The sequence below is a fragment of the Prionailurus bengalensis genome, chromosome E2 (genome assembly GCF_016509475.1).
Source record: "Prionailurus bengalensis isolate Pbe53 chromosome E2, Fcat_Pben_1.1_paternal_pri, whole genome shotgun sequence".
Classification (NCBI taxonomy): Eukaryota; Metazoa; Chordata; class Mammalia; order Carnivora; family Felidae; genus Prionailurus; species Prionailurus bengalensis.
The window spans coordinates 3,566,201-3,589,106 of NC_057352.1; the positions used below are offsets into that span (position 1 = coordinate 3,566,201).

The 22,906-nt window shown below is 46.7% G+C and overlaps 1 protein-coding gene across 1 annotated transcript; it reads left to right on the top strand.

Moving 5' to 3' along the window:
- Positions 1-584: 584 nt before the first annotated feature.
- GP6 (glycoprotein VI platelet) lies at positions 585-22,906 on the top strand. Its single transcript, XM_043598325.1, has 8 exons — positions 585-704; positions 4,571-4,606; positions 4,729-4,986; positions 7,223-7,507; positions 14,402-14,455; positions 17,705-17,764; positions 21,368-21,418; positions 21,936-22,906. Exons 1-8 carry the CDS (start codon positions 671-673, stop codon positions 22,169-22,171), a joined length of 1,014 nt encoding a protein of 337 aa, XP_043454260.1. The 5' UTR covers positions 585-670; the 3' UTR covers positions 22,172-22,906.

Here is a 22,906-nt window from a genome sequence, read left to right on the forward strand (position 1 = left end):
GTGGCAATGTCTAGATATTTGCAGGTTGTCACAACTGGAGAGGGTGTTGTGCTGGTGATATCTAGTGGATGGAGGCCAGGGATACCGCTGAACCTCCCAGAAGCACAGGACAGCCCGTCCCTACATCGACAATCACCTGGTCCAAATGTCAATAGCACCGAAGTTGGGACACCCTGTATATATAACCTCTATGATAAACTCATCAGCCTCAGCATTTTGCACTCTCGATTCCAGCCACACTGTTCACGTCCTGGTTACGCGAAAATGCCAAGCTCTTTGCCTCATCGAGGCTCAGGGGCATGCTAAACATGCTGCTATTCCTTCGTGAAAACTTCTTACCGCCGGGTATAATCTCAGATGTCCAACGGAAAGCTCCGTGAAACCATCCCGTGAAGGAGATCCTTCAGCTAGCATTCCATCTCAATGCCTCAGGAGGCAGACACAGTACAGCCACGGGCTGGTGGGAGAAGATAAACGAGCTTCTGCGAGCTTGTGAGCAAGTCACGCTACTGAGGGGACGGCTCCAGCTTGATGAGCCGCAATTAGGAAAGGCCAGGCTGCTGGGGGAAGGGAAGAGAGGGTTCTGGATCCTCACCACATCCTGTGTCTCTGCTCCCACTCCCTGCAGCGTCCCTCCTGGGCTACAGAGCTCTGGACGGGCTGAAGGACCATGGCCCCGTCCCTGTCTGCCCTTCTCGGTCTCGGTGAGTCCTGAGGGCTGTTCTGGGAAATGCTGCGGGACAGGCAGTGGGCTATGAGACTCAGAATGTTTTAAAAAAATTGGATCGGAAATGAATTTCAGGGCAATTCAGGGGACCTATGAGGGCGCCTTCCTTTGTTGGGTGGGAAAACAGGGCCCCAGGGAGGTGGTGTTTGTCTGTTACTCTGTTATATTCTCTTCATGGCTCGGTTGGAAACGGTACGGGTCTTCTGCTTGGGGTTCTAACTTTGTCTCTATGTACCACGTTTTAAAAATGGACTTGGTGACATCAGGACTAGATTCTGTCAGCAAACCCTGCAGCACTGGAGGAAATAATCCTGCCATTCGCAACAACACAGATGGACCTTGAGGCCACGACGCTAAGCGAAATAAGCCAGGCGCAGAAAGAAAACACTGCATGATCTCACATATATGTGGCACCCCAGAAAGTCTAGCTCACTAAGGTAGAGGGAATAGACCAGTGGTTGCCGGGCGTTGGGTGGGGTAGGGGGGGAACGAGGAGGTAGATGGACAGAGAACAAACTTCCAGTTATAAGATGAATGAGTTCCTATTTCTCCAGAAGAACGTTCTTGCTAAAAGGACAGAGGCTCCAAGGGGCCAAGCAGGAAGGAACAGCTGTGTCCTGGGGATAAGAAAACGCCATGAGCACAAACCGCCTGTCAGTCATTCGTTAACACACCCTCATGTAACACTTACTATGGGCTGGGTGTTATTCCATGGTTTTTTTCTCTTTTTAATGTTTGTTTATTTATTTTTGAGAGAGAAAGAAAGCACAAGCTGGGGAGGGGAGAGAGACAGAGAGAGAGAGACAGAGAGAGAGAGACAGAGAGAGAGAGAGGGCAAGCAAGCACGGAATCCAAGAACCATGAGATCATGACCTGAGCCAAAGTCGGAAGCTTAAACAAATGAGCCAACCAGGTGCCCCTCGACTAATTTTTTTTTAGTCAGTTAGCTTAACAATTATATTAATGTTCACCTATCTCATCTTTAGTATATGTTATAGCTCAGACCTGAGCCGAAGTCAGACGCTCAACCGACTGGGCCCCCCAGGCGCCCCACCGACTCCAATTCTTATCAGACACCATGGCAGGCAGATCTCAATGTGCAGTGTGGGTAGATTCTTCTATTTCAGGAGCTCTCTAGTGCTTGCTTAAAAGCATAGAATCCTTAGGATCATTCAAAGCCAATGCAGACTGGCCTTTCACTGCTGTCCTACATGAACCAGCTGTATTTATTTATTTATTATAATTTTTTCAATGTTTAAAAGTTTATTTATTTTTGACACAGAGAGAGACAGAGCATGAGCAGGGGAGGGGCAGAGAGAGACAGCGAGAGACAGAATCCAAAGCAGGCTCCAGGCTCCGAGGTGTCAGCACAGAGTCCGACGCGGGGCTCGAACTCACGGAGTGTGAGATCATGACCTGAGCTGAAGTCGGGCACCCAACCGACTGAGCCACCCAGGTGCCCCCGTGTTTTGTTTTGTTTTGCTTTGTTTTTTTAAACAGGCATTTAACTCACCTTTTCCCCACAGCAGTCTGACTAGGTAGGGGCTATTATTACCTCCATTTTATGGAGGAGAACACTGAGGCCCAGAGGGATTAAGGAACTTGCTTAAGGTCGCATATCTAGAACTTGAATAAACTAAAGAATCTGGCGCTGTGTTCACATTCTTTACCACTAAAATATGCTGATGGTGTTAGAATCTACAGTCCAGGACAGTGAACAGGAGACTGTCTCTATAGGCTGATCTATAAAGTGGGGCTAACAGCGGTCCCTAACCGGTAGGATTGCCGTGATTCAGAGTGCATACAGGAAGCGCTCAGAAGGGCACCTGGAATACCTCCAGTCACGTTAGAAGGTTGCAGGGAAACCCATGGAGAGGCTGAGAGGGGCTTGTGTCTTGGGCAGTGGACAAAGATGTGGGTACAGCATAGGAATAGGGAGCAGAACCCGGGGCTCAGAGGGGGGCTGGAGATAAGCAGTCATCCGCTGAGCCCTGGAGTCGGGGATCATCCAGGTTCAGCCATTTCCCATCTGTGTGAGCTGAGAGAAACTGCGTCGCCTCTCTGTCCAGCTTCCTTACGTTTATAATCAAAACGATAACTACTCCCCCTTCTAGTGTGTGCGCATGTGTGCATGAGTGTGTGCGTGTGTGTGTGTGTGTGTGTGTGTGTGTGCACGCAAGGATAAGGGTTACCAGGCAAAACACAGCAAATCTCAGGGCAATTTAATTTCAGAGAAACAACAAATAATTTTTTTTAAGCCTACGTATATCCTATGCATCTCATGGGTCACACTATAAAAAAAAACATGCACGGTTTTTCTGGAATTCACATTTAAGCGAGAATCCTATGTTTTTATTTGCTAAATTTGGCAATAGGCATGGGCGACTATTGGGAACCGTGTAAAGAATCAGACATTAGGGTCAAGGAAAACTACGAGGAAGGACATAAGCCAGGCAAATAGTGGCTCTAGGAAAAACATACAAGGCCAATACTACAATCCTCAGGCATGAATAATATTTGCACACTCATAATCATGCAATTATACTTAAAAGTTTACTTATTCACCTTGAGAGAGAGACACACAGCATGGACGGGAGAGGGGCAGAGAGAGATGGAGAGAGAAAATCCCAAGCAGGCTCTGCTCTGTCAGTACAGAGCCTGACGCAGGGCTCAAACTCACGGACCATGAGATCATGACTGAGCCGAAATCAACAGTCGGGCACTCAACTGACTGAGCCACCCAGGTGCCCCCCCTGGGATATGGGTTAAAACAGTGGCAATCCATGATTAACACACCTCCAGATCTCTTGACAAGATATAATGCCACAGACCCCATCTGTATCTAATGCACAGCATGGTGATAAAGCCAATGATGCCGTGTTGCAGAAAATCCTAAGGTTTCTCACCACAAAAAAAGAGAAATGGTAATTATGTGACATGATGGAGGTGTTAGCTAACAAGGTGGAGGTAATCATTTTGTGATATATAAATGTATCAAATCAACACACACATACACACACACACACACCCCTTCAATTTATACAATGTTATATACCCTGCACACAGCGCCCTTTTCAGAGAGAAGGTAATTCTCTTTATGGTTGTCAAAAGTGTGTGCATTAGGAGCAGGGCAAGGAATCTCTGGTTGGTTTTTTAAAAATTGTGGTTGGAGAGCCTGGGTGGCTCAGTCGGTTGAGCGTCCGACTTTGGCTCACGTCATGATCTCCCAGCTCGTGAGTTCGAGCCCCGCGTCAGGCTCTGGGCTGACAGCTCCGAGCCTGGAGCCTGCTTTGGATTCTGCGTCTCCCTCTCTCTCTGCCCCTCTTCTCCTTCACACTCTCACACTCTGTCTCTCTCAAAAATAAATAATAAAAACACTAAAAATATAAGGATTGTGGTAAAATAACAAACTTAGCATAAAATGTATCATTAGTAACATTTACTACATTCACAATGTATACAACCTCCACCGCCAGCTCTATCTTGTTGCCAGACGTTGTTACCACTCTCAAAGGAAACGGTGTCCGTGATAATCCCCTTTCGATTCCCCCGCCCCCAGCCCCTGGCAACCACACACCTACTTTCTCTGTCTGGGCAGATTTACTTATTCAGCATGCTTCAGGTAAATGGAACCCTACAATATGCAGCCTTTTATGGCCGGCTTCTTCCGGCCCTTAAATTATGTGTGTGTGTGTGTGTGTGTGTGTGTGTGTGTGCCCTCAAAAAAAAAAAAATGAGGACAAGAGAAAATTAGTGCATGCAAATGTCTTACCACCTGCTCTGCAGGTGTTGAGTGTGGGCTCTGCGAGGTCCTAGCGTTTGGTCCTTTTCTTCTCTGCTCAGGGCTGTGTCTGGGGCAGGTGGTGCAAAGTCGGCAGGGTGAGTCCCGGATCCCTGTGGGTTCAGCCTGAACGGGGGAGGGGCGGGCGGGCAGGGTGAGGGCCCCGGGAGGAGGGGTCTGTTTGGAAGGCGCCCTCCACCAGGCTCCCCCTCCCTTCCAGTCTCTCTGCCCAAGCCCTCCCTCCGTGCCCTGCCTAGCTCCCTAGTGCCGCTGGAGAAGCCGGTGACCATCCAATGCCAGGGGCCTCCGGGTGTGGACCTGTACCGCCTGGAGAAGCTGAGGTCTGGGAAGTATAAGGATCAGGCCGTCCTCTTCATCCCGGCCATGAAGCAAAGTTTCGCCGGGTGCTACCGCTGCTCCTACCAGAACGGGACCCGCTGGTCTCCCCCCAGCGACCGGCTGGAGCTGGTGGCTACCGGTACTTGGATGGGTGTGTGTGGGGGGGGGTGGGGGGGAGAGGGGGTGGCTGCACCTGTGGCCTCGGGGCTCCAGGAAGGCCAAAAGGGGGATGGTAATGACAGTGAACCCCGAGTCCCAGGAGCCCCGGATTAGTTAGGATGGGGCGAGTAGGGCCCTAGCCTTGCCCAGGACATTTAGGGGAGGTGCCGACCGCCCGCGGTGATCCTCATAATATGTCTATGTAATATCTTTCTTTTTTTTTTTAATGTATTTAAAAAAATTTTTTTTAACGTTTATTTATTTTTGAGACAGAGAGAGAGACAGAGCATGAACGGGGGAGGAGCAGAGAGAGAGGGAGACACAGAATCCGAAGCAGGCTCCAGGCTCCGAGCTGTCAGCCCAGAGCCCGGCCTGGGGTTTGTACCTATGAACTGGGGGATCATGACCTGAGCCGAAGTCGGTGGCTTAACCCACTGAGCCACCCAGGTGCCCTCATATCATGCTTTTAAGTCAAGGCAGAACCTGGCAGTGTGTTTTCAAGCCATATCTGAGCCTGATGCAAAAGGAAACGGGTGTAGGCTCTAGCCACATTCTAATGCATTTTTATTTTTTGATGGCATAAAGTGTTTGCAGCTTAGGGTTTTATTTCTAATGTATTTTTTAAATGGTTCTATTCCAAATAGATTTGGAAAATATCATTGCTGAGTTTGCTTCCACGAAAGCCAGGAGAGTCTGATGATAATAAATTCTTTTTTGGGGGGGGTGGGGGGAGGGGAGTGGTACAAATGAAATAAACTTAGAATAATTCATGAGTTTTAATAACTTGGTTTTTCAGTATTTTTTTCAACTATGTTAATAGTGTGGAAAAAATTAACCATAGAAATACACAAAAGTGGGGTGCCTGGGTGGCTCAGTCGGTTGAACGTCCGACTTCAGCTCAGGTCACCATCTCGCAGTCTGTGAGTTCGAGCCCCGCGTCGGGCTCTGGGCTGATGGCTCAGAGCCTGGAGCCTGCTTCCGATTCTGTGTCTCCCTCTCTCTCTGCCCCTCCCCCGTTCGTGCTCTGTCTCTCTTGGTCTCAAAAATAAATAAACGTTAAAAAAAAATTAAAAAAAGAAATACACAAAAGTGTTTTGAACGTTTTGCCTCAGGCTCCACTAGGCACAGTTGGAATCTTTGTTTAAAATCTTGATATTTTGTTCACTATGAATTATTTGCATTAATTTTGGCTTGACGAATGCATTGAAATATTATTTACCTTCATTGCTGAGGGGTTTTTTTGGCACCCCTTTAAACTTTGCATAGCCTAATCCCTGAGCCAGTGCAGTGGTCCGTATGCCCCACGCAACGGTACCTGCTTTGCCTTTGGGGCTGACTCAAATGCTATCTTCTCATTAAGTATATCCCTTCCTATTCACAATTGCCCCCAAGTTTAATTTTTTCATGTTTATTTATTTTGAGAGAGAGAGAGAGAGAGAGAGGCAGAGAGACAGAGGGAGACACAGAATCTGAAGCGGGCTCCAGGCTCTGAGCTGTCAGCACAGAGCCCGACGCGGGGCTCGAACTCATGAACAGCAAAATCATGCCCTGAGCTGAAGTCAGATGCTTAACCAACTGAGCCTCCCAGGCGCCCCTCTGCCACTTAGTATATTATGGTTTTGGGCAAGCTATTTAGCGTCGTACTCCCAAGTTCCCTTTTTAAAACCGGGGTATTCATAGCGACGAATTCACTATGCTTTTGTGAGGCTTCAATGAGGCGATATGAGTCGTAAGCTTGGAATGACCCCTGGAAGCTGGCATTTTGATACAGGTTTACAACATAGACTGTGTTCTGTAACACTGGCTTGCAGTGTGAGGTGAGCTCCAGTCATTTTGTTACCACCATCATAGTTGGGGAGCTGGCGATCCAGTAGGTACTCTGCTAAACGCTTGATACATAATGCTTCATCCAGCCACGCCCATTTTATACTAAAGAACACTGAGGCACAGAGAGAGGGGGAGACTCATCTCCAGGCGCGCCCCCCCCCCCCAGCTCCTCGGTGACAGAACCAGGATTTGAGCCCGGGGCACTGTGATGTGACTCTGGTCACACTCCCTTAAACTTTTTGTGAGCAGGTAGCAGGGCGAGTGGGTTCTCTAGGAGGGAAACACCTGCCAAGTTCCCTAGTTCTTAGGAGGTGGGGGGACCTTCCCACACTCAGGCCTGACACGCTGGCCACTGTCTTTAATACCAGAGCTCTCTTTTTCTTCCCCAGAAGTTTACGCCAAGCCCTCGCTTTCAGCCCAGCCTGGCCCGGCCGTATCCCCAGGAGGGGATGTCACTCTACAGTGTCGCAGCCAATACGGTTTTGACCAATTTGCTTTATACAAGGAGGGGGACACTGGCCCCTACAAGGGACCTGAGAGGTGGTACAGGGCCGATTTCCCCATCATCACAGTGACTGCTGCCCACAGTGGGATCTACCGATGCTACAGCTTTTCCAGCCGACACCCATACCTGTGGTCAGCCCCCAGCGACCCCCTGGAGCTTGTGGTCACAGGTGAGGGAGGTGCAGACCCCGCCTTTCTTCCGCAGCCCTTGCAAACTCTGCTGGAAGTTCCGGGGGGAGGGACCAGCAGGTGCACAGGAGGCGGGAGACCAGCAGAAGTCTGAGGCTTTGGAGGGTGTATTCGTTTCCTAGAGCTGCCTTAGCAAATCACCACTAATCCACTGGCTTAAAATAGCCCAAATGAATTTATTTGTAATGTGTATTTATTTATTGAGGGGAGGGAGGGAGGGAGGGAGGGAGGGAGACAGAGAGAGAGAGAGAGAGAGAGAGAGAGAGAGAGAGAGAGAGAATGAATACAGAGCAGGCTCCGCACTGCCAGCACAGAGCCTAACGCGGAGCTTGAACTCACGAACTGTGAGACTGTGGCCTGAGCCGAAATCAAAAGTCAGACTCTCAGCCGACGGGGCCACCCAAGTGCCCCCCACAAATGTATTATCACCTTACGCTTCTGGAGGTCAGGTCCCAAATGGGTCCCACTGGGACAAAACAAAGCCGTTAGTTGGGCTGTGTTCCTTCCAGAGGCCCCAGGGAGGAATCTCTCCCCTGCCTCTTCCAGCTGTTAGAGGCCCCTGCATCCCTTGGCTCCTGTGGTCCCTCCCTCTATCATGCTTTATCAGTGCAGCATCTTCAGTCTCTGACTCCTTCAGTCTGACTCCTTCAGTCTCAGACTCATCTGCCCCTGTCCCCTTCTGCTTCCACTTTTAAGGACACTGCGATTACACTGGGTCCACCTGGATAATCAGGATAACCTCTGCACCCCGACATCCTTAAGTGCACCTGCAAAGTCCCATTTACCATGCGAGGTGCCGTGTTCACAGATGCTGGGGGTTAGGACACGAGCATATTTGAGAGGTTGTTATTGTCTCTACTACAGAGTATATACACTAGAAAAAATAATTCTTCATACTACAGAGAATGCCTTGTGTCTCATCTAGGTTTCAAAACAAACTTAAAACACACACACACACACACACACACACACACACACACAAGCAAGTAGCAGCAAAAAACATAGGGAAGTGACTTAAAAAATGTCTGTGTTCCAGGAAGGAAACTTTGACTCCCTTCACACAGGTACCTTCCTTTCAGCCTTTCTTATTCGTAATAGTCGAAGTGCAAGGTATCTTCACGACAAAGCCTGCCGGCTAAGCCCTTTGCCTCAACTGATGCAAATGTAAAAACCATTGTTGATATTCTATGTTCACCACTGTTTTATGGTTATGTGCCTTCCCAAGTATCGAAGCAACTGAATTATTTAAAGTTTGTTTACCTATCTATCATCTGTCTATCTATCTATCTATCTATCTATCTATCTATCTATCTATCTATCACCTATATTTAAATTCAAGTTAGTTAACATACAAGGTAGTCTTGGCTGCAGGAGGAGAACTCAGTGATTCATCTCTTACTTATGACATCCAGTGCACATCCCGAAAAGTGCCCTCCTTAACGCCCATTTATTAAAAAAAAAAATCTCTAATAATCTCAAGCCCCATCATGGGGCTTGAACTCACCACTGGGAGACCAAGAGTTGCGTCCTCTTCTGACTGAGCCAACCAGGCACCCGGCAACTGAACTGTTTAAAATGCCCCAATGTACAAAAGAGTAATGATTCTATCTATTAGCGAGGGGAAGATTCTTCTCCTTCTGGTCCTCAGTGGATGAATAAAGTTGGTACAGGGTAAAATGAAAATGTATTTGTACTCAGACTTATTTTCATTGAAATCTAGCTAGTGAGGTCATTATTCACTACAAATTGCCTTCCATTCTTTTTTTTTTTTTTTTAGTTTAAATTTTAGTTAACATACAGTGCAATATTGGTTTCGGGAGCAGACGTTAGTGATTCATCACTTACAACACCCAGTGTGCATCCCAGCAAGTGCCCTTCTTTTTAAAAAAATTTTTTTAACATTTATTTATTTTTGAGACAGAGAGAGACAGAGCATAAACGGGGGAGGGTCAGAGAGAGGGAGACACAGAATCCAAAGCAGGCTCCAGGCTCTGAGCTGTCAACACAGAGCCTGATGCGGGGCTCGAACTCACGGAGTGTGAGATCGTGACCTGAGCCGAAGTCAGATGCTTAACCGACTGAGCCACCCAGGCGCCCCACAAGTGCCCTTCTTAATGCCCATCAGCTGTCTAGCTCATCCCCCACTAACCTCCTTCCATCAACCCTGTTTGTTTTCTATCGTTAAGAGTCTCTTGTGGTTTGATTCCCTCTTCTCTTCCCTCACCCCTTTACCATCTGTTCATCGGTTTTGTTTTTAAATTCCACATATGAGTGAAATCACAGAGTATTTGTCTTGCTCTGATGGACTTGCTTCACTTAGCATCATACACTCTAGTTCCATCCATGTTGTGGCAAATTCTTTTTTTTTTTTTTTTTACAGCTGTGCTATTGAGGTATGGCTTTTAGACCTAAAAGGTTACCCCTTTTGGGACGCCTGGGTGGCTCAGTCAGTTAAGTGTCTGATTTTGGCTCAGGTCACGATCTCACAGTTCATGAGTTCGAGCCCCGCGTCTGGCTCTGTGCTGACAGCTCAGAGCCTGGAGCCTGCTTTGGATTCTTTTTTTTTTTTTTTAAATTTTTTTTAATGTTTATTTATTTTTGAGATAGAGAGAGACAGAGCATGAACGGGGGAGGGTCAGAGAGAGGGAGACGCAGAATCGGAAACAGGCTTCAGGCTCTGAGCCATCAGCCCAGAGGGGCTCGAACTCACAGACTGCGAGATCGTGACTTGGCGGAAGTCGGACGCTTAACCGACTGAGCCACCCAGGCGCCCCGCCTGCTTTGAATTCTGTGTCTCCCTCTCTCTCTGCCCCTCCCCTGCTCCTGCTCCGTCTTTCTCTCTCTCAAAAATAAATAAACATTAAAAATTTTTTTTAAAAGTTACCCTTTTTAAGTGTCCACAGTTTTTTTTTTTTTTTTAACTTTTTTTTTTTTCAACGTTTATTTATTTTTGGGACAGAGAGAGACAGAGCATGAACGGGGGAGGGGCAGAGAGAGAGGGAGACACAGAATCGGAACCAGGCTCCAGGCTCTGAGCCATCAGCCCAGAGCCTGACGCGGGGCTCGAACTCACGGACCGCGAGATCGTGACCTGGCTGAAGTCGGACGCTTAACCGACTGCGCCACCCAGGCGCCCCAAGTGTCCACAGTTTTTAGTAAGTTCATGGAGTTGTCCAACCATCACCACAACGCAGTGTTAATCCATTTCCATCACCTCTGAGCGGTCTCTGGAGCCTGTTTGCAGTTGTTTTCCATGCAACCACAAATCTACGTTCTAGTTCTATAAATCTGCCTTTTTTTTGGGGGGGGGAGGGGAGTTTCACATATATGGAGTCCTATAACATGCAGCCTTTTGTGACTGGCTTATTTCACTCAGCCTAATGTTTGTGAGTTTCGTGTGCATTGTAGCAGGTATCCGTCTTTCATTGCTAAAGCGTGCCTCTTTCCAAAGAGGACAGCGTAGTTCATAAAGAAAATGGGGTATATAACACACAATGGAAGAGCTGTCACGCAGCCTTAAAAAGGAAGGCGATCCTGGCATGTGCTCCAGTATGGATGAACCTGGAGGCTGTCACACCACGTCAAGTAAGCCAGTCGCACAAGGACATATACTGTCTGGTTCCACTCACATCAGGCATCTAACAGTAGTCAGCATCATAGAGGCAGAGAATGGAAAGGGGGTTGGCAAGTCAGGCGAGGAGACAAGGGGTGTTAGTGTGCGATGGGCACAGAGTTTCGGTTTTGATAGATGAAAGAGTTCTGAGACTTCCCGCACGACAATATGAATGTACGTAATACCACTGACTATACACTTAAATGTTTAAGATGGTACATTTAATGCTAACTGATTGTAACTGCCCTTAAAATAACACGGACATTCAAAGGAAGACACTTCTGCGTTTTTGCTGTAATACTCAGAGGCATTTTCTTCTAAGTATTGGTGTCCTTTCCCACCACATGCCTCCTACCACATCTTTTTTTTTTTTTTAATGTTTATTTTTGAGAGAGACACAGAATCTGAAGCAGACTCCAGGATCTGAGCTGTCAGCACAGAGCCTGATATGGGGCTCGAACCCACGAACCATGAGATCATGACCTGAGCTGAAGTCAGACGCTCAACTGATTGAGCCACCCCGGTGCCCCTCCTTTAACTTTTTTAATTAAACAAACGTAAAAATGGAGATATAAGGGATGCGTCACACTGTATAAGATGTCAGAGCAAGATGATTTGATACATTTATATATTAGCTAACCTCTCCATGCCCTCACGTAATCGCCTTTGCTTCTTTGTGGCGAGACCATTAAAGAACTAACCTCTTGGCAACTTTTCTGTAACACGGTGCTGCTGACAGTAGGCTGTGCATTAATCTCCAGGAGGTATGTTTACCTACCGGTTGTGGTTTGCAAGACTTTATACCTTTGCCCTCTTTTGAGCGTTTGCCAAACCACAGCAAGAGGAATCCTTTCAGAAGAGCTTGTCAAAATCAGATGATGGTCATCCCTTTGCTTGACTCCCTGGCACTCACTCCTCTCCAAGCCCCTCCTTTGCCTGATTGCCTGACCTACTGCCCCTCCCTCACTTACTCTGCTCTAGATACGCCAGCATCTTGGTTTTTTTCACTCTTTTTAAATTTTTTTTTCAACGTTTATTTATTTTTGGGACAGAGAGAGACAGAGCATGAATAGGGGAGGGGCAGAGAGAGAGGGAGACACAGAATCGGAAACAGGCTCCAGGCTCTGAGCCGTCAGCCCAGAGCCTGAGGCGGGGCTCGAACTCCGGGACCGCGAGATCGTGACCTGGCTGAAGTCGGACGCTTAACCGACTGCGCCACCCAGGCGCCCCTTTTTTTTTCTTTTTTTTTTTTTAAATTTTTTTTTCACTCTTTTTAAATTGAAGAATTATGGGGCGCCTGGGTGGCGCAGTCGGTTAAGCGTCCGACTTCAGCCAGGTCACGATCTCGCGGTCTGTGAGTTCGAGCCCCGCGTCAGGCTCTGGGCTGACAGCTCAGAGCCTGGAGCCTGTTTCAAATTCTGTGTCTCCCTCTCTCTCTGCTCCTCCCCCGTTCATGCTCTGTCTCTCTCTGTCCCAAAAAATAAATAAACGTTGAAAAAAAATTTTTTTTTCAATTGAAGAATTGACATACGATAGTGTGTTAGTTTCAGGTGTACAACATAGTAATTTGATACTTGTATGCATTATGCAATGGCCTCCACGATAAGTCTGGTTACTGTCTGTGACCATATAAAGTGGTTAGGATAGTATTGACTACATCCTATCTTGCTTTTCCTTGAATATGCAGGCTCGTTATGTCCTCAGGGACTTTGCACTTGCTGGGACACTTTCTCCAGATATTCTTTTATTTTTATTTATTTTTAAATGTTTATTTATTTTTGAGAGAGAGAGAGAGAAAGAGAGACAGAACCTGAGTGGGGGAGGGGCAGAGAGAGAGGGAGACACAGAATCCGAAGCAGGCTCCAGGTTCCGAGCTGTCAGCACAGAGTCCGACGTGGGGCTGGAACCCACGAACTGTGAGATCGTGACCTGAGCCCAAGTCGGACGCTTAACCGACTGAGCCACCCAGGCGCCCCGCCCAGATATTCTTACGGCTCATTCCATTTCTCCCTCAGGCCTTCAGTCAAAAGTCCCATTCTTGCCTCTCTGATGCACTCTGCTACCTTCTCTGCCTTAATTTTTCTCCATGGCATCCACACCTGTGCATACATCATACTGATTTATGGTGTTTATCATCTGTCTGACCCCGCCTCCTGGAATGTGAGCTCCAGAAACACAGACGTTAACTTCTGTTTTCTTTTCCGCTGTATCCCCACCACCACCAATAGCTCCCAGAACACAGCAGGCGCTTAGCAAACATCCACCTGTTTTAAGTGTACAATTCAGTGGTGTTTAGTAAATTTACAGAGTTGTGTGGTCACTACCACAATCCACTTGTAGAGTATTTCCACCATCCTGTAACATCCCTCATGGCCATATGCAGGCACTCCCCACTGCTCATTCAGCCCCAGAAAACCACTAATCCTCCTGCCTCTATAGATTTTTTCCTTTTTTGGGTCCCTGTTCACTTATTGCTTTTTTAATTGCATATATTTCAAAAGTGCCTATGCTGTGGCTGGTGCTTTGCTGGGGACTGCTTGAAACTCTATATGGTATTTCTCTCTCTCTCACACACACACATATATACACACAGACACCTAATACTTACATATAGTAATTAGAGCCAACACTCTTCGAGATGCATCCAGCACAACATGTATAGTCGTGACTGTGATGTGCGTTATGAATTAGACGTACGTGGTGCTGTTAGGAGCTAAAGAGGAAGCAGTTTGGGAAGGTTTCTCTGAATAATCAATGTTTGATGTGGATCTCAGGGCAGAGGAAGAGGTAAACCAGGTGGGTGGAGTAGTGAGATGGGCTGCAGGCATATAGGGTCGTGTGAGCAAATGTCCTGGGGTGGAAAGGGGCTGTGTCTTGTTATACAGCCATCACCCTTTCTCCCTGTATGTATCGCCTCCCCCGTCCCCACATGTATCCATAGCTTCTGCCTCTTTATCTGCTTTCCCAGGACACAAGAGTCAGTTTTACTCCAAGGGACAAAGTAAGGTGCAGATCACAGAGATCCAGGAAAAGGGACAGAACAGGGGTTCGAAGAGCAAGGAAGGCAGCTACAGGGGTTGTCATTATTAATTAGCCCCCGAATGTGCTAGGTGTGCTATTTACTACTCGTGACAGTCCAGTGATGTGACCTTTCTCATATTCCTTTTCTAGGTGAGGAAACTGGGTCACAGAAATGCTTCATTATTTACTCAGGACCCACAGCTGACACAGCACAGAAGTCTCTCTTTTTCTGATTTCCTAGGGACTTCTGCGACCCCCGGCTGGTTACCCACAGAACCACCTTCCTCTGTGACAGGTAAATTCTGGAGGATTCATCCTGGTGTCTGGGGTATAGACCTACAGACCCCGTCTTTTCTTTCTCCCCTTTATCTGTATTTCTTAATTTAAAAAAAAATTTTTTTAACGTTTATTTATTTTTGAGTCAGAGAGAGACAGAGCATGAACGGGGGAGGGTCAGAGAGAGGGAGACACAGAATCCGAAACAGGCTCCAGGCTCTGAGCTGTCAGCACAGAGCCCGACGCGGGGCTCGAACTCACGGACCGCGAGTTCATGACCTGAGCCGAAGTCGGCCGCTTAACCGACTGAGCCACCCAGGTGCCCCTCTGTATTTCTTAATTTAATTCACTTGTCTCTTTCACGCATTTGATATATTTAAAAATTGCGTATTTCTGCTTATAAAGAAGGCGAGTATAATAATGTATGTAACAATATTAGGCATTTTTAAAAAATGTTTTTTATTTATTTTTGAGACACAGAGAGACAGAGCACAAGCAGGGGAGGGGCAGAGAGAGAGGGACACACAGAATCTAAAGCAGGCTCCAGGCTCCAAGCTGTCAGCCCAGAGCCTGACTCAGGGCTTGAACTCACGAACTAAGAGATCATGACCTGAGCTGAAGTCGGACGCTTAACTGACTGAGCCACCCAGGCACCCTTCCTGGACTCTAGTATTTGAGTCTCTGATTCCATTGGCCAGTGGTTCTCAAAGATTAGGGGGCCTGAGAATCACCTGGAGGTGATCTAGGTTTCTGGACCCCATGAGTTCCTGATTCAGAAGGTCTGCGGTGGGGCCCAATTATGTCCATTTCTGACACTTTTCCAGGTGATAGTGATGCTGCTGATCTGGGGATGTCACTTTGAGAACCATTGGATTAAAGTTTGTGTGAGCCATAGTGTGCCCCCATCTTCAAAGGCATCTCAGTGGATTCCAGTGTGTAGGATACCCGCCTGTGCCTTAAGAAATTGTACATCAGGCTGTGACATCTCTAGTGTTCCCTGTGTGTTGGGGATAGACCCAAATCCCAAGGAATAGAAGCAGGCTGAAAAGAGCCAAGGAGGAGAAGAAAGTGCTGACATGTGAGGTTGAGAACAATATGGGGGTTGTCATGCCAAATGAGGCACACTGTGTGTGTGTGTGTGTGTGTGTGTGTGTATTTCTCATTGGAATTTTAAAACTTTCGAGATGTAGGTCCACAAGAAGTTGCAAAGACAATACAGAAAGATTTCATGTATCCTTTGCCTACATTTCCCCGGTGGTTACATCTTGCATAATTGTAGTTCGACATAAAAACTGGGAACCTGACCCTGACACAATATTTGTATTCAGTTCTACAGCAATGTATCACATGTGTAGATCCGTGTAACCACCACGACACTCAAGATACAGAACTATTCCATCCTGGAAAGATATCCCTAAGGCTATCCCTTTGTAGTTACATGCACCCTCTCCCCTCCTACCCCTGGCAAGTGCTAGTTTGTTCTTCTTAATGTCATTTGGGGAATGTTTTGCATAAATGGAAAGGTCCACATAGCATGGAATTTTTTTTTAAATTTTTTTTCAACGTTTATTTATTTTTGGGACAGAGAGAGACAGAGCATGAACGGGGGAGGGGCAGAGAGAGAGGGAGACACAGAATCGGAAACAGGCTCCAGGCTCTGAGCCATCAGCCCAGAGACTGATGCGGGGCTTGAACTCACAGACTGTGAGATCGTGACCTGGTTGAAGTCGGACGCTTAACCGACTGCGCCACCCAGGCGCCCCAGCATGGAATGTTTTGAGGCTGCCTTTTCTCACTCAGCACGATGATCTGAGGTCCACCCAAGTTATTATGATTATCAACAGTGTGTTCATTTTTATGGCTGAGTAGTATTCCATGATATGCACATACCGCCTGTTTAATCTAAATTCAACCCAAAATTTATTATTTTTTAAAAAAAAATTTTTTTTTCCAACGTTTATTTATTTTTGGGACAGAGAGAGACAGAGCATGAACGGGGGAGGGGCAGAGAGAGGGAGACACAGAATCGGAAACAGGCTCCAGGCTCCGAGCCATCAGCCCAGAGCCCGACGCGGGGCTCGAACTCACGGACCGCAAGATCGTGACCTGGCTGAAGTCGGACGCTTAACCGACTGCGCCACCCAGGCGCCCCCAAAATTTATTTTTTTAATTAAAAAATTTTTAACGTTTATTTATTATTGAGAGACAGAGAGAGACACAGCGCATGAGCAGGGGAGGGGCAGAGAGAGGGGGAGACACAGAATCCCAAGCAGGCTCTGAGCTGTCTGCACAGACGTGCGGGTCGAACTCACGAACTGTGAGATCATGACCTGAGCCGAAGTCGGACGCTTAACTGACTGAGCCACCCAGGCGCCCCGACGACCCAAAATTTATTAATGAAACTCACAGGAAGAGAAATAACGGAGAACCCATAATATCCAAGCTCTTTTTATACCACAGATAGGCGAGCATAAGCTAGGCTTTGATGAGCTGACTCTGCCATAATAAAGGACCTCGGAGACTTTCCCCACCCTCAATAGGAGCTATATATTTATAGGTCGAGGGGTTTTAGGAAATATTTTGGTGCCCGTGGAATTGGGAATGTCCCTGGTTAAGAAAATGACCTTAGGAGGGAGGGGAGCCTCTTATCTTGCACAGACCTACTGATCCATTTCTTATGTTTTTAGTTGAGTTGTAAGTCACATACCATGAAATTCATCATACCCACCAGAATGGCAATCAATAATAATAATAATAATAGTAATGCACAACAGTGTTGGTGAGGATGTGGAGAAACTGGAACTCTCAGACACTGCTGGTGGGAATAAAAAGAGCCACGGCTGCCATGGAAAATGGTCCAGCAGCTCCCTCAGGAAGAATTATCACATGACCTTATCACAGAACTACCACAGGACCCAGCTATTCCACTTGTTGGGATATAGCCCCCCCCCAAATTTAAAAATGAAAGATGTTCATTCACACAAAAACTTGTACATAAATGCTCATAGCAGCATTACTCATAATAGCCAAAAAAGAGGAAATAACGTAATGCCCATCAATGGATGAATGGATCCATTTCTTACTAAGCCACTGATAGAAAACAACACGTTCTTACAGCCCTTCTGTGTTTGTTTCTCCTCAGTGTCTGTACAAAGTGTGTCAGAGAAAGGGGTTGCAGGAAGCCCAGATATCTCAGAAGGGGTATGGAGTGTAGGGACTCACTGGGAAGACCTGACATGATCCACTGTCTTATTACCCTCTTGTTTAGAATTCCCAGAAGCCTCCAGGAAACTGAACATCTCATTTATCAACAAAGGCTCCACAACTGGTGAGTAACCAGGCACTCAGAGCCCAGCAGAAAAGAGTATGAGAACTGGTTTCTCTCTCATCATCTAGGGCCATAGGCTTTTAGTCTGCTTCAGGAAACCACCCGACTTGTCCAAGGAAAATCCTCGGTCTGAGGATCAAGGGTGGGATAGAGGTGGGCTCTGAGCTTCGGGACAGAGGAGCATTCTGGATAATGTGGCTATTTCAAAGATGGCGGAGCCAAGGCTATGATGGGAAGACCATCACTCATTCCTACACACTGCTCTTCTGACTTTGCTGTGGTCCATGTGTGTAATCTTGTTTCCTATTGCTCAGTGCATCCTCTTACTAATGCAGTCCCACACAACATGCTTCCCTCATTCTGTAGTTCTCTTTCCCCTCACTTTTCCTGGAAAAAGTCTCCATTTCTGTAGAGACAGAAAACCTTGGCCGATCCCCTGAGGACAGGTTAGATATCTGTGCTCTACCCAACTCTAGCTCTCTGGTAGACTCCTGAGGCCAGCAAGCTCTTTCTAACACCCTCGTGAGATTCTCCACCATCCTTTTTCAAAATAGCCTTCTGGGTTCCTGAAGATGATGAGAAGGAAAAATGGGCAGAAGGTTTATTTGAGGAAATTAGAGCTGAAAACTTCCCTAATCTGGGGAAGGGCACAGACATTGAAATCCAAGAAGCACAGAGAACTCCCACTGAATGCAACAAAAGCTGGCCATCACCAACACATCATAGTCAAATCCACAAAATACAGAGAAAAGGAAAGAATCCTAAAAGCAGCAAGGGAAAAAAAGTCCCTACCCTACAAGGGAAGACATCAGGTTCACAGATCTGTTCACAGAAACCTGGCAGGCCAGAAAGGAGTGGCAGTATATATTCAATGTGATGAATGCTTGTGGAAAATATGCCGCCAAGAATACCCTATCCAGCAAGGCTGTCATTCAGAATACAAGGAGAGAGAAAGTGTTTCCCAGACAAACAAAAACTGAAGGAGTGAGTTTGTGACCAGTAAACCAGCCCTGCAAGAAATATTAAAGGGGACTCTTTGAGTCGGGGGGGGGGGCCCAAAAGTAACAAAGACTACAAAAGGCCAGAGAACATCACCACAAACATGAAATCCACAGATAACACAATGGTGCTAAATTCGTATCTTTCAGTACTCACTCTAAACGTCAATGGACTAAATGCTCCAGTCAAAAGACATAGGGTATCAGAATAGGTAAGAATACAAGACTCATCTATATGCTGCTTACAAGAGACTCATTTTAGAGCTAAAGACACCTGTATATTGAAAGTGAGGGAATGGAGAACCACCTATCATGCTAATGGTCATCAAAAGGAAGCTGAGTAGCCATACTTATATCCAACAAACTAGATTAAAACAATTTTTTTTAAATGTTTATTTCTGAGACAGAGAGAGACAGAGCATGAGGGGGGAGGGGCAGAGAGAGAGGGAGACAGAGAATCCGAAGCAGGCTCCAGGCTCTGAGCCATCAGCCCAGAGCCCGACGCGGGGCTCGAACTCACGGACCGCAAGATCATGACCTGAGCCGAAGTCGGACGCTCAACCGACTGAGCCACCCAGCTGCCCCCCACGAACTAGATTTTAAACCAAAGACTGTAGTAAGAGATGAAGAAAGGCACTGCATCATATTTAAGGGGTCTATCCAACAAGGTCTAACAATTGTAAATATTTATTCCCCCCCCCCCAACTTGGAAGCACCTAAATATATAAATCAATTAACCACAAACATAAAGAAATCACTGATAATAATACAGCAATAGGAGGGGACTTTCACATCCCACTTACAACACTGAACAGATCACCTAAGCAGAAAATTAAACTATTAAACTCTTAAACTAGTCTCAAACTATTAAAAAATATATAAATGGAAGGAAAACTTCCAAACTCCTTCTACAAGGCCAGCATTACCTTTCTTTTTAAAATTTTTATTTTTGAGAGAGAGAGAGAGAGAGAGAGAGAGAGAGAGAGAGAGAGAGAGAGAATATGAGCAGGTGAGGGGCAGAGAGAGAGGGAGACACAGAATCTGAAACAGGCTCCAACCTCTGAGCTGTCAGCACAGAGTCTAACATGGGGCTCAAAGCCACAAACTGTGAGATCATGACCTGAGCTGAAGTCAGATGCTACAGCATCTAAAATTAACAACCCAGGAAACAATAGATGTTGGCAAGGATGCAGAGAAAGGGGAACCCTCTTGCACTGTTGGTGGGAATGCAAACTGGTGCAGCTACTCTGGAAAACAGTATGGTGGTTCCTCCAAAAGTTAATAGTAGAACTACCCTATGATTTACAAATTGCACTACTAGGTATTTATCCGAAGGATATAGGAGCGCTGATGCAAAGGGGGCACATGCACCTTAATGTTTATAGCAGCACTATCGACAATAGCCAAAATACGGAAAGAGCCCAAGTGTCCATCAACTGATGAATGGATAAAGAAGATGTGGTATACATACACAATGGAATATTACTCAAAGATAAAAAAGAACGACATCTTGCCATTTGCAATGATGTGGATGGATTTAGAGTGTATTATGCTAAGAGAAATAAGTCACAGGAAGACAGATACGTGATTTTACTCATGTGTGTAATTTAACAAACAAAAACAGATGGACATATGGAAGTGAAAAAAGAGAGAGGGAAACAAACCATAAGAGACTGTTAATGACAGGGTACAGACTGAGGGTTGATGGGAGGGGATGGGCTAAATGGGGGATGGGCATTAAGGAGGACACTTGTTATGATGAGAACTTGTTATAGGTATGTGATGAATAACTAAACTCTACTCCTGAAACCAATATATTGCACCGTATGAAACTGGAATTAAAAAAAAAATTAAAAGAAAGTCCTTCTGAATTCCTAATCACCCTTAGGATATAGCTCAGGCTTCTCAGCTTAATGTTCAATGCTTTTAAATCCAATGCCGTTAGATCAGCCACTGTTGATTCCTTCAGTCTTCATTCCTCATGCAAACCTCAGCCATACAGAGTCAGATGAAGCTCTTCTGGGTACTCGACATCTCTTCGTGACCCTGCACCCAAGCCACTAGCTCTGCCTTTCCTTCCATTTCCTCATGGATTCAGTCCCTCAGGAAACCTTTTCTGACACTGGGTTATGCAGTTTCCTCTGTCCTATGGACTACCCATTACACCGATTTTCACAGTATATTAAAACATGCACCTGTCTGATGAGTACAGCTGAACACCTGGAAAGTCTCTGGGGATACTTGTGGAGTGACAGAAGGAGGGCTAGCATGTATGGGGTGCTTGTGGTATGTCAAGCACTGTGCCTCATGCTGTTATTATTGTTATTGGCTTAATTTTCACATTAACCTGTGATGCATTATAATTATTTTCACTGGACAGATGGGATAACTGACTCAAGACGTTGAGTCACTTGGGAGAGGCTCCACATCTAATTCGTGACAGATCTGGGGTTCAAATCTGGATAGCCTGACTCTGTAGTTCATGCTTTTCTTATAGCCATGAGGTTTTGCCTCCCAAGTGCATATATTCAGGATAGGGGCAGGAACAGGGCTAGAGGAGATGGTCTCATCTCTTTAAACTCCCCCCCCCCTTTTTGACTCCCAGAGCTTTCCAGGAATATCACCATCTTTCCAAAGGGGTCAGACTCTCCAATTGGTGAGTAACGGGTCCTCCCTGGACCCTCCCCATTCCCATTCCTGTGTCTTCCCCTAAAGCTGACTGCTTTTCCTGTATGAAAGCTAAGGCTCTATGATCTTGGGTCCTGGTGGGTAAAATATTAAGGGTAAATATCAGCACTTGGAACTCAGAATTGATCATTAACATCGAGGGGGGGGGGAGGTTGAGATTTTCTAGAGGATCAGAGAAGGATAAATTCCATCCATCTCTTCTTCTACCCCTTGTAACAATCTTTTCTTCTGCAATTAGCCAAATAACCAGAGAGCAACTGTGTGTGGGGAGGGAAAGTATGGGAAGAAGTGATGTTTAGAGAATAAGTATCCAGCTTTCGTGAGGAGGGGAGGGGGCCTCTAGTAAGGAGACTGGCATTGTAGGTAGCAGAGAATAATAGGATCTTAGATGAGGGTTATGGCTACGAGGAACGCAAGATGTCCCTTGAAGCGGGTCCTGAAGATGGGCTTTTATCACCTGCTCTAATTTCTCCTCTCTCCTCCAGGTCTTGCCCGGCAGCACTACACCAAGGGCAATCTGGTCCGGATATGCCTCGGGGCTGTGATCCTAATACTCTTGGTGGGGTTTCTGGCAGAAGACTGGCACAGCCGAAAGAAACCCCTGCTGCACTTGGTCAGAGCTGTCCACAGGCCGCTCCCACCCCTTCCGCAAACCCAGAAGCCACACAGTTGGCAGGACAAGGGTCGACCAGATGGCTATACCCATGGGTGCCACAACTAGAACCCCAAGGCTTGGCTGTATCTGTGAGACAGGGATTGTGGAGACCGTGTGTGGAACGTAAGATCAAGAGGGTAGGGGCTGTGGAGAAGGAGGGCCATGGGGCCCCTCCTTGGTGCCCCATCAAAGAGCTGTTGAGCCAGTATCTATGGCTTTCTGAGGACTCCCTTCACTAGGGATTAGAGGTATCTAGAGGATGCTACCACCTCCTTGCTCCTATCTGGCACATTGTGGATCTAACGGGACCACCACACTGACCTTTTCCTTCAATCTTTTCTGATACATGTTCTGGATTGACCTCCAATGTCCTCAACACTCACAGCTGACCTTGTTCTATCCTCTGTATAAAACCCTCCCACACTTCCCCGTTAGCCCCTGTGCTTTCTCTGCATATCCACGAATATAAACCTATAGCTCAGATGGTTAATTCAGACTAGTACTCATTTCCTGAGCCCAGCAGCCTAGCTTCTCTCCTAACCAGAAACATCTGGTCACATGTGTGAGCACTCAGGTCTTGCCCCACCATACCCATGCCTTCCCACCCTGAGATTTCCTTCTCTTTGGTCCCAAATGCCATTTCCCTGGACCTGGTCTCTGGATTCATCAATTTATGGTCACATCCTCCTCCTATCTTGCTCCACAGTTAATAACCACACTCACAGATGGGGCGCCTGGGTGGCTCAGTTGGTTAAGCGTCCAACTTTGGCTCAGGTCATGATCTCACAGCCCATGGGTTTG

Bases quoted from the DNA above. Each gene is read 5' to 3' on its own strand.
- GP6 (XM_043598325.1), top strand. From the start codon at position 671: ATGGCCCCGTCCCTGTCTGCCCTTCTCGGTCTCG. The intron at 705-4,570 runs GTGAGTCCTGAG...TTCTCTGCTCAG, and splicing joins GTCTGCCCTTCTCGGTCTCG to GGCTGTGTCTGGGGCAGGTG. The intron at 4,987-7,222 runs GTACTTGGATGG...TTTCTTCCCCAG, and splicing joins GCTGGAGCTGGTGGCTACCG to AAGTTTACGCCAAGCCCTCG.